Source organism: Brachyistius frenatus, unplaced genomic scaffold, assembly GCF_029030835.1.
Source record: "Brachyistius frenatus isolate BFR_SWC_R1_liver_20210118 unplaced genomic scaffold, ASM2903083v1 Contig_171, whole genome shotgun sequence".
Lineage (NCBI taxonomy): Eukaryota > Metazoa > Chordata > Actinopteri > Embiotocidae > Brachyistius > Brachyistius frenatus.
The window spans coordinates 595173-611560 of NW_027210770.1; the positions used below are offsets into that span (position 1 = coordinate 595173).

Consider the following 16388-nt stretch of genomic DNA (forward strand, 5'->3'; position numbering starts at 1 on the left):
TCTTTATTTACCGACTGATCCCAAACACCTGGAAAATATGAATCAGATGTAAAACCCCATTTATAAAACAGCTGGGACGCTGGGCAAACGTAAATAAAAACTAAATATGGTGATTTATAAATGATGTAAACTTATGTATTTGAAAATAGACCAAAGACAACATATCAAATGTCGAAACAGACACATTTGTAATTGTTTTATGAAAAATATATGCTCATTTTGAATTTGAAGATCACCACCATCCAATATTGGTTTCCAGCCTTGTCCCTTGTGTTCAGAGATTTCTCCAGATTCTCTGAATCTTTTAATGATATTATGAACCGTAGACGATGAAATCCACTAATTCTTTGTCATTTTATGTTGAGGAATATTATTCTTGGATTGTCGCACTATTTTCCAACACAGTCTTTCACAGAGTGGTGAACCTCTCTCCATCTTCACTGCTGAGAGACTCTGCCTCTCTGAAATCATCTTTTTATATACAATCATGTTACTGATCTGTTGCCATGGTAACCCAATAAGTTGTGAGATGTTCTTTGTTTTTTTTAGCATTACACATCTTTTCCAGTCTTTTGTTGACCCTCTCCCAACTTTTTAGAAACGTGTTGCTGCCATCAAATTTAAAATGAGCATCATTTTTTCATAAAACAATAAAATTTCCCTGTTTCAACATTTGATATGTTGTTTTTGGACTATTTGAAATGAAATATGGGTTTATGTCCATATTCTGTTATTATTATTGTTTTTATTTACATTTTACACATTGTCACAACTCTTTTAGAAACGGGGTTGTACTTCCAGAGTAAATAAAGTGATGAAGTGCCACTGCTCCGTTCAACAAGCAGCTGGTGGATATTTTCATGTCATTTATCCAGAATTGTTTGAGGCGTTGAACAGGAAGTCACGGTGAAGCACAGACCTGAGACAGAGCTGCTGAACATTGAGCGACGGCGACAGCTGCTAAACTAAAAAGGCAAACAAACCGTACATACAGTCATTTATTACAGCTGTCAGTGACATCGCACAAGCTGGTCTGAAGCTGATCACAAAGCATCCAATAGAAGAATAAAGTTGGAGAAACGATAATGTACACAGGTGCCACAGCGCTCCTCTGCTGAGGAACCAGAGCTCCGTCAGAAGAACCTGTGGACGTTCGGTGTCCAGTAGGACGAGTGGACAGACAGTCCTGTCCTCTCCAGCGGCTGCAGTGTGGACAGCAGCAGGCCCACGCACGTCCAGTCTCTGTCTTTGGGCTTTATTCGTACGGCGGGCTGGCCCGGCCACCCACCATCCTCCTCTCTCCCCCCAGCCTGTCAGTAAAGGCTCCACGCCTGCTGATGCTGCGGGTCGAGTGATGAAGAGCTGGAGGAAGAGGTGGTGAGTTCGCCAGGGCCAAGCTGCTTTCCACACACACACATTCAGTCCAGCTTCTCCTTCTGGACCAGCTTGGGAGCATCTACGAAGTCGCGTCCGTTGAAGAGGATGACGCCGGCCGTCACCACACTGGCTGTCCCCCAGAACAGGACGTAGGCCAGCGTCTCAGTCCACGTGTCACCTGGCAGAGGACAGACGTCACATGAATTCTGTTCTCTGAGACTGAGGAGCAACTGACGTGAACTCATTTCTAATAAACCTTTTGATGTTTGGCGGGAAAATGTCTTACCAGCCATGAGCAGGCAGATGATGCACATGGAGAATGCTACGACCATGATGATGGGCAGCTAGAAGAGGAGGAGAAGAAGAAGAGTCACATCAGAGATGTCAGAAGAAAAACAACTGATCAGTGGATCATCTTCAGTCCTTCTTACTGTCAGGAACTTCCAGTCTTTGGGGTCACGCAGAGGGGTCGTCCAATCAGCTTCATCCACACCGTAGTTCCCCAGGAACAGGTCAATGGAGTCCTGCATTAGAGGAGAACACTGAATGGAGACCTCGTTTTACACTGAGCTTCTTTCCTCTCACTCTTTAACTCTCTATAACTCATATCTCACCATCACATCTCATTAACTTCAAGCTTCTTCTCTCCAATAGTTTCTGTTTATTATCTGTTGTCTCCATTCAGTTCCTTCGCTCGCGTAGTTTCTCTTCTTTCTTTTGCAGATGTCCCATCATGGAGCTGCATGTCTCTGCTCTGTGCTTGTCGTCTTCACCAACAGTTCATGTCTTGTATCTCTATACTGTCCTTTTCTCTCTCTGCTCTCCCCTCAGATGCTCCGCCCACCTCTGAGCCTGGTTCTGGTGGAGGTTTCTTCCCGTTAAGAGGATGTTTTTTATATATGAATTGTTGGGTTTCTCTGTACGATGTTATAAAGTTCTGCTGTAAGGACTTTAATGTGTTCAGTGCAAAATTAAATAACCTGTATTGTGATTTAACGCTATATAAATCAAATTGAACTGAATTCCCTGGTACTGGCTCCTCTTTACTCCTCGTATGGACAAATAACTCCACCCCTGTCTGAACTCGAACCAACACACAGAGTCCACATACTTCTGAAACATTGCGACGTGGTAAAGGGCTGCAGCAGCCCCATCTGGTCAATGAAGGTGTAGCAGCTTTATTTGACCTCGGCAGACATTATATGTATTCATGGTTCTAATGCAGGTTCTCCAATTAGTAGGAAACCGGTTGGAGAACCCAGTTCTAGTTGGACTGTGAAGCCGAAGTCACTCAGAAACACGAGAGCCTGGACGCACCTGTCTGAAGCCATCAGAGAAGTTGTTTTTGTAATATCGGATCATGGAGTTCCAGCCGTCCATCACCAGCCCCCACTGAGTCCTCTTCCCGGTCCTGAGAGACAACAACTCATCTCAGCACTCACAGCTGCACATCTGAATGTTAAAAGGACACAACTGAGGACATTCATGCTGTCCAGAGGACCATCCGTCTCCATTAAAAGCTTTTCTTTTTCACTCTGTCCTTCTTCTAGTCCACATATCACAGTGAAATATGACATAATATCTGTCTGTAAACCTGAACAAGTGTCAGGTCATCAATCAGAGCTAAAATAGCTAAAACATAGAGCTAAAATAGACTAAACATGTCGACAAGGTGGCAGCAGGAGTGTCGGGCAGGAGAGTGGATCGCTGGTGAAACTGTGATGTCCTACAGGGAGGAACCTCCATCAGACCTGCCACCAGAGTCTTTTTCAGATGGAGGACACGACGGGAAGCTTTACGTTTACGTGGACGAGCGCTGACCTGGTGAAGTCCGTCTTTAAGGCACCGGTGCCGGCGTACTGTTTGGCACAGGCATCAGCGTTGTCGGCCCAGGCTGCATGTAAACAGACAGGAAGTGGAAGAGAAGATCATATTTAAACATCATGACGGCTCACAGATCAGGTGAAGGACGAGTATTAAGCCTGTCCAGGTGAGGGACATCGGATGCGCTGAGAGACCAGCAGGAGAAATGTGAACTGTTTTGGGTCAGAGCGTCTCTCCAGCAGCGTCCTGGTGCAGAACTCACCGGGCCTCTGACAGAACCAGCAGCTGCTGAGTCAGCAGTGTGGTGGACTGATGTTTGGTGACCGTGTGTGTAGCTGAACGGTCTGATGGAGACCGCTGAGGTCGGCTGGTGTGACGAAAACTCACCGTTCTTGTACATCTTCTCGAAGTCCGCCTGCTCTTCGACCTGCTGGTCCACATGGAGCACTCCCATCCTCTGCAGACACACACACACACACACACACACACACACACACACACACACACACACACACACACACAATTATATTTAGGGTCCGAAACCTCTATTGTTCTTCAAGGAATTAGTATTCTTCCGCTTTGTTGTCTTACTAAAGAATTGCCTTTTTGGAGGGTTTATCGTACTCAAAAAATACTCCCGTGTGCCCGTGGCGTGGCGGCCATTTTGAGCATCTCGCCGAGAAGCTACAAGTTGCTGTAATTCTGTTATACATTGTCCGATCTTCCTCAGACTTTACACATGACAACAGTCCAGCCCTGAAGACACTTGTATGGTCATATTTTGGTCATAGTCATAGCGCCACCTGCTGGCAACAGGAAATTAAATTTTTCATACTCTCACATGCTACTCAAAGCTAGTTGATCACAAGACCCTCAATTTGGGTCAGAATGGCCTTAACACATTGATGATGATATATTGAGAAGCCTGTGCGTTATCGTCGAAGGGCGTTGCCAGGGCAATGCGGCAAAATTTTATGTTTTGCCGTGACACAGGAAGTTAATGTTTAAGGTCAAAGGAATCTTGAAACCTCACGAAACGCGGCACATACATGTGGCGTGGTGAGACAATACATCCGAGATGTGTTTTGTGAGTGGGCGTGGCCTAATGGCTCGCTAGCACCCCCTAAACTGCAGCCCTGGCACCTAGTTTCAACTACATGCACCAAATTTGTTGGACATGTGTATCACACAGAGATGTACAAAAAAAAATCTGTTGGTATCCCGACCTCAACTTAACATGAAGTCCGTCATTTTTAATTTAGTCGCTATTTTTAGCAATTGTATTTTAATGAACTCCTCCTACAGACTTTGTCGGACCAACTTTCAATTTTGTCTGTCCCATCTTAACAACTGGGAGATGAAAAGTTGTTAAAAGAATTTGTTTTCGTCGATCGGTGTGCCTGTGATGTGGTGGCCATTTTGAGCTTCTCGCCATGAAACTACAAGTTGCTGTAACTTTTATGTACATATTCCAATCTTCCTCAAACGTTACATCTTTGATAAAAGTCCGCCCCTGAAGACACCTCTATGGTAATATTTGCTCATAGTCATAGCGCCTCCTGCTGGCAACAGGAAATTAAATATTTCATACTTTCACGTGATTTGTCGAGCTGGAAGATCACGTCGACATCAAATCGGGTCAGAATAGCCTTAAGGCATTGATGATGATATATCGAGAAGCCCATGCTTTTTTGTTAAATGCGTTGGAGATCCGGCGGCCCCGACCCACTGGCTCCCTGATGTGCAGCACTGCTTGCAGTTTCGATTTTTACTCTTCATTTTACATCATCGCTGAGATCCAGTGGAACCGACGTGAATCCAAGCTGAGCACAGCAGCTGTTCTCTGCAGGGTGAATCACCGCTCTTTATTCATTTCTCCTCCAGAGTCCTACCTGCATCTGGGACTGCAGCGAGCGTCGGGCCAGCAGGCTCTGGATGACGTTGGTCCGATCCAGACAGTCCATGCAGTTGCTCCTAAAAGTCCCCTCCTGGTTCTGCAGCACCTTTCCGTCTGCGTCCACCAGGAAGTACCTGCATCCACACACACACGGTTACCTTGGACGGAGAAGACAAGGGTACTGTCTCAGACACACAACAAAGAGCTCACTGACCCAAAGTCCTCCTGCGTCTCAGAGACCATGTCCAAGAGGAGCTCCAGCCGGTGCCACCTCATCCGACTGCACTCCTTATGGAAGTCAAAGGCGACGTACCTGCAAGAGGACAAGTGTTCCCAGAGAGTCAACAACCTGCAGCAGTGAATACAACACACACACACACACACACACACACACACACACACACACACACACACACACACACACACACACAGATCTTACTTGATCATGCCGTTCCCCAGGCTGGTCACCATCTTATCAAAGGCCAGTTCCAGAGGCTTCTCTGAGCCCTTCTGGTTGATCTGGCGAACACAGATGAGTAGTTATCTTTCAAACAGTCATTTCCTTTGTCTGCTGCTTCTTAAATCAGGATTATATTTATAATTAAACCAGGAAAGATCGAGATCTAGCTGGCACACTGACAGATATGAAAACGTTGTGATCTCACCAGATTCAAAATTACTTGTCTTCCATAGATAATAATCTGCGAGTCGAAGTGTCTCTGCAATCCATCCAGCTGATAAAAACCCAGAGAGACGAGGAAGCAGCGTGAAGAGAGGTGAACTGACCCAGAGGTGTTCTCAGGTGGGCGCGGAGGGAACTTACGTGGTTGACCGTTTTGCTGATCTGAGGTTTTGGTTTGTACTTGAGGTTGGGTCTCTGGGACCAGTAGAAGGGGATGGAGCCTCTCGTCTGGAGAGACAGATCACACAAACACACCATGTTCCAGCGTTCACACACTCAGTCCTCCTTCACAACATATAGACACGTCCGGCGTAGATGGACAAACATGGACACAGCAGCAGTGGACTGTCTCACTTGAGCAGGATAGCAGCTGTATGTCTTACCAACACATTAAAGTGAGCTGCAGACATGCTCAGACTGTTGTACTCCACTTAGGGCCTGATTTACTAATATCTCTAATACACTGCTCAAAAAAATAAAGGGAACACTTAAACAGCACAATGTAACTCCAAGTCAATCACAATTCTGTGAAATCAACCTGTCCAGTTAGGAAGCAACACTGATTGTGAATCAGTTTCACCTGCTGTTGTGCAAATGGAACAGACAACAGGTGGAAATGAGGCAATTATCAAGACAACCCTATAAAGGAACGGTTCTGCAGGTAGTGACCACAGACCGTTTCTCTGTCCGCATCCTTTCTGGATGATTTTTGGTCACTTTTGCATTTAGCCAGTGTCCTCACCACTAGAGGGAGCATGAGGTGTCTCCAACCCACAGAAGTTGTTCAGGTAGTGCAGCTCATCCAGGATGGCACATCAATGCACGCTGTGGCAAGAAGGTTTGCTGTGTCTGTCAGCACAGTGTCAAGAGCACGGAGGAGATACCAGGAGACAGGCCGGTCCACCAGGAGACGTGGAGGGGGACGTAGGAGGACAACAACCCAGCAGCGGGACCGCTATCTGCTCCTTTGTGCAAGGAGGAACAGGAGGAGCGCTGCCAGAGCCCTACAAAATGACCTCCAGCAGGCCACTAATGTGCATGCTTCTGCTCAAACTGTCAGAAACAGACTCCATGAAGGTGGTACGAGGGCCCAACGTCCACAAGTGGGGCCTGTGCTTACAGCCCAACACTGTGCGGGGCGATCGGACTTTGCCAGAGAACACCAAGATTGGCAGCTTCTCCGTCGGCGCCCTGTTCACACTGAGCACATGTGACAGAGTCTGGAGACACCGTGGAGAACGTTCTGCTGCCTGCAACATCCTCCAGCGTGACCGATTTGGCGGCGGGTCAGCGATGGTCTGGGGAGGCATTTCTTTGGAGGGCAGCACAGCCCTCCATGTGCTAGCCAGAGGTACCCTGACTGCCATTAGGTACCGGGATGAGATCCTCAGACCCGTTGAAGACCATCTGCTGGTGCAGTGGGCCCTGGGTTCTTCTGATGCAGGACAATGCTAGGCCTCATGTGGCTGGAGTGTGTCAGCAGTTCCTGCACGATGAAGGCATTGATGCTACGGACCGGCCCGCCCGTTCCCCAGACCTGAATCCAATCCAGCACATCTGGGACATCATGTCTCGTTCCATCCACCGACGCCACGTCGCACCACAGACTGTCCAGGAGTTGACTGATGCTTTGATCCAGGTCTGGGAGGAGATCCCTCAGGAGAACATCCGTCGTCTCATCAGGAGCATTCCCAGGCATTGTAGGGAGTGATACAGGCACGTAGAGGCCACACACACTACTGAGACTCATTTGGACTTGTCTTGAGGAATTTCCACAGAAGTTGGATCAGCCTGTGATCTGATTTTTCCATTTTTATTTTGAGTATGATTCTGAATCCAGACCTCCATGGATAATGATTTTGATTTCCATTGATCATTCTTCTGTTATTTTGTTCTCAACACATTCCATTATGTAATGAATAAAGATTTTCAACTGGAATATTTCATTCATTGAGATCTAGGATGTGTTGTTTACGTGTTCCCTTTATTTTTTTGAGCAGTGTATATTAGTGTTTATTCCAAAAGTTTTCACATTTATTTTGCACTTGTTTTGCAGGAGATTTACTGAATAAGTGAATAAGCAAATTACTCTTTAAATTAGATGTTTGTCATGTTTTAAAGAGACTCCAGCCAACAGAATGACCGAAGAAAGAAAAGGAATTTTACTCTTCTTGAAATATAAATATCAAAACGCTATATGGAGATAACAGCGAGAAAGTCAATGCCGTGACAAGATATTAGGCCAAAAAAAAAAAAAAAAAAAAAAAACTTGGCTAATAATAAAACATGATCATAAAAGAGGAGGACGGTGGATGAGATCCTCCAACAAACACTGAGCAGCAGGTCCAGACCTTTCCGTGATGAGCAGCTGACTTGGTTTCATTCAGTGGGAACATTATGAAGCTACCTGTGAACTCTGAGGGACACATTCAGGAACTGGTACAGTGAATCAGACCCTCGGGGTGTTTACAGTGCTGCTGTCATGATGTGGCATCAAACAGGACATTTATCACTGCAGAGACTAAGATGGAGAGTTTTGAACTTCTGTGTCTCTACGTTCTGATCTGAGTGAGTCTTTAGTTATTCCCTCTGACTAGCAGCTTCCTGTCTGAGGCTCACCTGAACAAACGAGGCCTTGGCGCTGCTGTGCTGCATGATCTGCTCTGTTTCCACGTAGTTGGCAGCGTGTCCCTCTGAATCGATGCCTGCAGACAGAAACACACAGATAAAACCTCTACAGACTCATCTGTGGTCATCACAGTTACACATCTACTGCTTCTTCATGTGGTTCAGATGGTACCCGACACCTTCGCCTTCATTCATCATGTGCAGCTCTACCTCGCCTGCAGCTCAAGTATATAAAAAGCTCCGCCCCTAGACTGACAGGAAGTCTGTGATATCAGGAAGCCTGACTATCTCTAAACAGACGGGATTATTTCACTCTTATGTCTTGGAGGAAATGAAATAATGTAACACGGACATGTTAACAAGGTGAAGGACAGGATGTCCACAGGAGGACATCTTTAATGTCCGCTGGATGTGTCTACATGGCATATTTCTTCTGGTGGGGTCACATGAAATTCATTCTTTAACAGCTGACATGAAACTAATATCTAACGCTGCACTCATATTGTTTTTGTCTATCTGTACCAAGCATTATCCAGCAGTGATGTCATCGTTGGTTTGTGAACGTTATGAATCCTCCAGTTCAGATTCTGTCCGTCAACATCTTGCTAGTTCGGAGCGGTTCGGAGCAGGAAGTGACCATATTTGGATGAGCTGGGGGAGGAGCCAGCGGTGGATCTGACTAGATCTGATTGGAAACCTGACGATACTACGTCCCGCCCACGGATAGCTGTAACCTGACTGCACCACAGACCTGTCAATCAAACAGACACGCCCCCCAAAACAGGTCCTTTTGAATCTTCTTTTCTAATGAATGAGGGATTATTTTCAGATGGACCTCCAGAAAACTAATAAGAAGGAGTGACTTTAGCTAACAACACCGAGATAACTGATGGACACATTTTATTCACTTTGGATTTGATGAGAGAAGTTGAATGGGAGTCTATGGAGCCGGAGGCTTTTTGGAGCCGACCTCTAGTGGCACTCGCTGGTATTGCAGCTGAAGACACTTCTGAATCGGAACAATTTTTCAGACCTGGAAGCTACAAACACTTTTATAAACCATCTGTGGTGTGTACAGACACTCCGGTTCTCCTGGAATAAAGAAGTGTTTTCATTGAAATATTTTTACATATCAACAGAACTAAACACCACTGCAGAATAGTTCCAGTGGACTCAGGAGTACCCAGAATGCAATCCAGTTACCTCGGATGTAGTAACGGACTCCGGCTCTGAAGCAGCTCCTCCTGGAGACGATCGCCCACTCAAAAACTTTTCCATTGATGCAGCTGGACTTCATGGTGATGACTGGGGAACACACGTGTTAAGAAAGCAGCAGCACTGACACGGACCAGTGAGGACACGCACACACCTGATGAACATCTTCAACCACTGAGCTGCTGTTTCCGTTTCTCATGACAACAGTAAACAGTCGGTATGAAGATAAAACTATGAACCTTCCAATCAAACATGAAAGGTCATTCAGTCACTGAAGGAGTGTTGACCTCTGACCTCTGATGAGGAGGAGGATGAACAGCGGCAGCAGAAAGGATACAGCCGTGGACAACAGGAAATACAAACTTGTGTAGCTGTGAAATGAGAGCAGAGTTAGATGATGAAATGTTCTGATCAGGTTCTGTTAAAAATACAACAGATACTTCATGTGATCCAGTTTACATCACTATTCATACAATATTCAGAGAGAGGGACTGTCTCTTTCCTCCTCCTGCCTCTGTCTCTTTGTTTTTTATGAGTCCTGGTTGTCTCTGTCTCCTGGTTGTTTCTCTGTCCTTGTCTCCTGGTTATCTTTCATCCTGGACAGAGTCCAACCAGCTCATCAGTCAGGTCCTGGTTCTGCTGTTGTCTCCTTCCTCCTCAGAGAGAAACAGACCAGCTGTGGTGTCTCTGAGAGACTCTGAGTCTCATCATTGTCTCTGTCTCTTACATGGACACGTCCTCACTCCTCATACTGAGAGACAGGAGCTGGATGGAACCTCAGTTAACTCATGTGTCCTCCTGTCTCTGTCTCTCTGTCTCTCTGTGTCCATTAGAGTGTGTCACTGTTCTTCTCCTACTGAACATTCACTTTAATGGAGGGATGGTCCACATCCTCATATGTGACCTGGTGTCTCTGAATGTCTCACAGTCAGACCGTCCTCACACAGCAGCAGACCAGCTAGAACGGTTCAGCGTTACAGTTAAAACTACAGTCTGCTGCTTCAACCTGTCAATCTGATGGAGTCTGAGTGAGTCTGAGGGAGTCGGAGGGAGTCAGAGGGAGTCTGATGGAGTCGGAGGGAGTCTGATGGAGTCGGATAGAGTCTGAGGGAGTCGGACGGAGTCGGATGGAGTTTGATGGAGTCGGTGGGAGTCTGATGGAGTCGGAGGGAGTCAGAGGGAGTCTCATAGAGTCGGAGGGAGTCTGACGGAGTCTGATGGAGTCGGGTGGAGTCTGAGGGAGTCGAATGGAGTTGGATGGAGTCGGATGGAGTCTGATGGAGTCAGAGGGAGTCTGATGGAGTCTGGTGGAGTCAGACGGCGTCTGATGGAGTCTGATGGAATCGGATGGAGTCTGAGGGAGTCTGAGGGAGTCGGGTGGAGTTGGGTGGAGTCTGATGGAGTCAGAGGGAGTCAGGTGGAGTCGGAGGGAGTCTGATGGAGTCGGGTGGAGTCTGATGGAGTCGGATGGAGTAGGGTGGAGTCTGATGGAGTCGGCTGGAGTCTGATGGAGTCGGCTGGAGTCTGAAGGAGTCAAATGGAGTCAGACGGAGTCTGATGGAGTCGGATGGAGTTGGATGGAGTCGGATGGAGTCCTAGGGAGTGTGATGGAGTCGGATAGAGTCTGATGGAGTAGGGTGGAGTCTGATGGAGTCGGGTGGAGTCAGATGGAGTCTGAGGGAGTCTGAGGGAGTCGGATGGAGTCGGAGGGAGTCTGATGGAGTCTGAGGGAGTCGGAGGGAGTCGGGTGGAGTCTGATGGAGTCGTATGGAGTTGGATGGAGTCTGATGGAGTAGGGTGGAGTCTGAGGGAGTCAAATGGAGTCGGATGGAGTCTGATGGAGTCGGATGGAGTCCTAGGGAGTCTGATGGGAGTCAGATGGAGTTGGATGGAGTCTGATGGAGTTGGGTGGAGTCAGATAGAGTCTGAGAGAGTCTGAGGGAGTCTGAGGGAGTCGGATGGAGTCTGATGGAGTGGGGTGGAGTCGGATGGAGTCTGAGGGAGTTGGGTGGAGTTGGATGGAGTCTGAGGGAGTCTGAGGGAGTCTGATGGAGTCGGATGGAGTCTGATGGAGAGGGGTGGAGTCGGATGGAGTCGGATGGAGTCTGATGGAGAGGGGTGGAGTCGGATGGAGTCGGATGGAGTCTGATGGAGTGGGGTGGAGTCGGATGGAGTCTGAGGGAGTCGGATGGAGTCGGGTGGAGTCTGATGGAGTCGGGTGGAGTCTGATAAACACTGTGACTGCAGCCTGCTGCTTCAACAGGCTTCAGGACAACACGACACTCTGATACTATGATTGACAGAAGTGACACATGTTGAACAGGTTGGACGCTCCGTCTCACTTCTGGCTGCGTCATGAATTCCCTCAACAGGTGTCCGTTCCAGACAAAGCGCTGATCGGCCTGCAACAAGGACAGAGAGCTGCTGTTAATACAAAGACAGGCAGCTGGAGAGGACATGCAGGACACAACCTCAATCAGGAAACGTTGTGGGGTCAGAGACAGAAGAAGAGACAGTTTTTCTGTGTCCTTCTAAGACGGGCTGCTGTGCGTCTCACCCTCTCCAGAAGACTCATCTCCTGGAACTCTGGGCTGGTGTTGGCCAGCCGCTGCAGAGTGTGGGTCAGGTCGTAGTCCGTAGCGAAGTAGAAGCCATCTGTGTGGAGCACGCTGTTGATCATGGACAGGAAGCTCTTGTTGTCCTGCATCTGCAACGAGACACATCCAGCACAGAGCTGAGAGACAGAACAGGAAGCTCGTGGCAGGAAGTCTCTCCCAGTCAGTCAGTTAGAAATCTGGGAAGGACCTCGAGTCTCCGTTAGAAGACATCGTTGTTTCCTCTCAGAAGTTCACCTTCACTCCAGTTCGTGATGGAATTTGAGCACAAACAGGAAGTGGATGATTTGATCTCACACACCGTTTCCCCGAACAACCATCAATAAATTATAGCAGCCGTGTATTCCAGTTCTCCATCAGCCTGCTGCCTTCTCTGCATCATCATTGACTTTTAGATGTTCCCGGACCACAGTGACATCGCTGCCGTGTGTTACAGCGGTGTTTTTGGACTTTACTTCAAACAGTGTCGCCTCTGTGATGTAGGTCAGTTAATGGTTGCTTCAGCTCCTCCAAGACTTTTTCCAGCAAAAGATTGGAACAGTGCAGCCATTTATTTACATTTATATATTTATTTGATATTGAATATTTATCTAAATTATTGCTACTATCTGGGTTCACTCATCACTGACTTTCAGATAAATGGTGTTTGAATCCATGAGCAGGATGTTTCTCAGAGAGCTTTGGCACCATCTGCAGGCCGTCGAGGGAAACGGCACCAAACGGTATCACCACATTCAGATTGTGAAGAAAACCCATCAGTGAGAGTCTTCAGAGAAAATACATAAAAAGTCTGGAGGTCGTCTTCTTAAGATGTCTCAGTTCTGTTCGGAGGACCGATGAGACCCGGATCAGTTTAAACTGAGTTTCTCCCGCCGAAGATATGTGAGACCGAAACGATGCATTCATAATTTGTAACCAGTGACAGCTGATCTGTTCTCAGATCCCACCTGGTTGTCTGTCAGGTGGAGGATCGTCTTCTTGTAGGAGATGATGTCAAAGTCAAGAGCCTTCCACACGGCGTGTCCCAGCAGGTCTCCCACCTTTTTCTTCTTGGTGATGACCACCAGGTACGTCCCTGAAACAGACAGGTGGAGGTGAGAGCGCACCTGTCAGGTAGATCCAGCTGCGATCCTCCTCCGCATCACCCTGAACTCACCTGCCACCAGACGGACGGTCCCCATCAGTCCACAGATAGACCGGGTCTCTGCTGATGCGGGGACGTCCCGCTTCACTGAGGACACGACAACGGTTAGTGTCAACAAACGTCCACAACACAAAACAGGATTTTATTACTAATCATTATTGTATTGATTCATTGATTATCCAGGTGCTCTCATCCAGCCAGGTGTGTTCTTACCTGTGAGAGTCATCTCAGTGGACACCCGGTCAACAGCCAGGACGTCCTCGGAGCCATCGTCACAGGCCTCGATGTAAAACTTCTCTGGAGTAGTGCGCCTGCAGGGACACAACCGATTCAGAACAGATAACAAGACAACACAACACCATACTATAACACAAAAACAACACAACAATACCACGCTATAACACAAAAACAAGACAACACAACAATACCACACTATAACACAAAAACAACACAACACAACAATACCACGCTACAACACAAAACAGCACAACACAACAATACCCACGCTATAACACAAAAACAAAACAACACAACAATACCACACTATAACACAAAAACAACACAACACAACAATACCCACGCTATAACACAAAAACAACACAACACAACAATACCCACGCTATAACACAAAAACAAGACAACACAACAATACCACGCTACAACACAAAACAGCACAACACAACAATACCCACGCTATAACACAAAAACAAGACAACACAACAATACCACGCTATAACACAAAAACAAAACAACACAACAATACCACACTATAACACAAAAACAACACAACACAACAATACCACACTATAACACAAAAACAACACAACAATACCACACTATAACACAAAAACAACACAACACAACAATACCACACTATAACACAAAAACAACACAACACAACAATACCACGCTACAACACAAAACAGCACAACACAACAATACCCACACTATAACACAAAAACAAGACAACACAACAATACCACGCTACAACACAAAACAGCACAACACAACAATACCCACACTATAACACAAAAACAAGAGAACAAAACAATACCACACTATAACACAAAAACAAGAGAACAAAACAATACCACACTATAACACAAAAACAACACAACACAACAATACCACGCTATAACACAAAAACAACACAACAATACCATACTATAACACAAAAACAACACAACACAACAATACTATAACACAAAAACAACACAACAATACCACGCTATAACACAAAAACAGCACAACACAACAATACCACCCTATAACACAAAAACAACACAACAATACCACACTATAACACAAAAACAACACAACACAACAATACGACGCTACAACACAAAAACAGCACAACACAACAATACCACCCTATAACACAAAAACAACACAACAATACCACGCTATAACACAAAAACAACACAACACAACAATACCACCCTATAACACAAAAACAATACAACAATACCACACTATAACACAAAAACAACACAACACAACAATACCACGCTACAACACAAAAACAGCACAACACAACAATACCCACGCTATAACACAAAAACAACACAACAATACCACACTATAACACAAAAACAACACAACACAACAATACCACACTATAACACAAAAACAACACAACACACAATACCACGCTATAACACAAAAACAACACACCAATACCACGCTATAACACAAAAATAGCACAACACAACCGATTCAGAACAGATAACAACACCACAACACCACCAAACTCCATCAACACAACAACAGGGCACCACAACGCCGCCATCCCGCTATCAGCAGCTGACTGTAACGGACCACAGCTGACTGACCACAGCTGACTGTGACGGACCACAGCTGACTGTAACGGACCACAGCTGACTGTAACGGACCACAGCTGACTGTAACCGACCACAGCTGACTGTAACCGACCACAGCTGACTGACGGACCACAGCTGACTGTAACGGACCACAGCTGACTGTAACGGACCACAGCTGACGGACCACAGCTGACTGTAACGGACCACAGCTGACGGACCACAGCTGACTGTAACGGACCACTGCTGACGGACCACAGCTGACTGTAACGGACCACAGCTGACGGACCACAGCTGACTGTAACGGACCACTGCTGACGGACCACAGCTGACTGTAACGGACCACAGCTGACGGACCACAGCTGACTGTAACGGACCACAGCTGACGGACCACAGCTGACTGTAACCGACCACAGCTGACGGACCACAGCTGACTGTAACCGACCACAGCTGACTGTAACTGACCACAGCTGACTGTAACCGACCACAGCTGACTGTAACGGACCACAGCTGACTGTAACGGACCACAGCTGACGGACCACAGCTGACTGTAACGGACCACAGCTGACTGTAACCGACCACAGCTGACGGACCACAGCTGACTGTAACGGACCACAGCTGACTGTAACGGACCACAGCTGACTGTAACCGACCACAGCTGACTGTAACCGACCACAGCTGACTGGACCACAGCTGACTGTAACCGACCACAGCTGACTGTAACGGACCACAGCTGACGGACCACAGCTGACTGTAACGGACCACAGCTGACTGTAACCGACCACAGCTGACTGTAACGGACCACAGCTGATAGAAACAGTACCGGAACTCCGCGGGCCGTTACATAGAGTTATTGATTTGTTGCTATCAGACGCAGCTCGATCGGAAGAGATCGTTAATGAATAAAACTTTCCGGGATCTCTAACGTTAGCTTTGGCTGAACGAATCACGAAGCAGTGCTTCCACAGTGGAGATGACGTGTTCGGGTTTTAACCGCGTCACTGAAGTGCTCGCGGAGGCTCACGCGCCTCCTCACCAACACGAAGCCACAGGTGATATTACACGTTATTCACTTATTCACTTACAGGCTGAAATTCTCATAGGTGCTCGCCATCTTTCCTCACGTATGACCTCAGTGACGTGTCAACGTGCCGACTACTTCCGTCATCAACCGTGCGTGGCCGTGGGG

General features: G+C 46.9%; 1 protein-coding gene across 1 annotated transcript; it reads right to left on the minus strand.

The window, feature by feature from the left end:
• Positions 1–980: 980 nt before the first annotated feature.
• On the minus strand, positions 981–16348 carry sacm1lb (SAC1 like phosphatidylinositide phosphatase b). The gene is made up of 20 exons (XM_069717225.1): positions 16285–16348; positions 13596–13693; positions 13395–13469; positions 13186–13313; positions 12181–12330; positions 11966–12025; positions 9961–9994; positions 9612–9713; positions 8400–8485; positions 5922–6008; positions 5764–5832; positions 5538–5617; positions 5313–5411; positions 5094–5232; positions 3589–3658; positions 3199–3271; positions 2695–2788; positions 1809–1901; positions 1664–1721; positions 981–1555 (listed from the first exon to the last, which is right to left on the minus strand). The coding sequence occupies exons 1-20, from the start codon at positions 16311–16313 to the stop codon at positions 1419–1421; spliced, it is 1761 nt and encodes a 586-aa protein (XP_069573326.1). The 5' UTR covers positions 16314–16348; the 3' UTR covers positions 981–1418.
• Between the last annotated feature and the right edge of the window lie 40 nt (positions 16349–16388).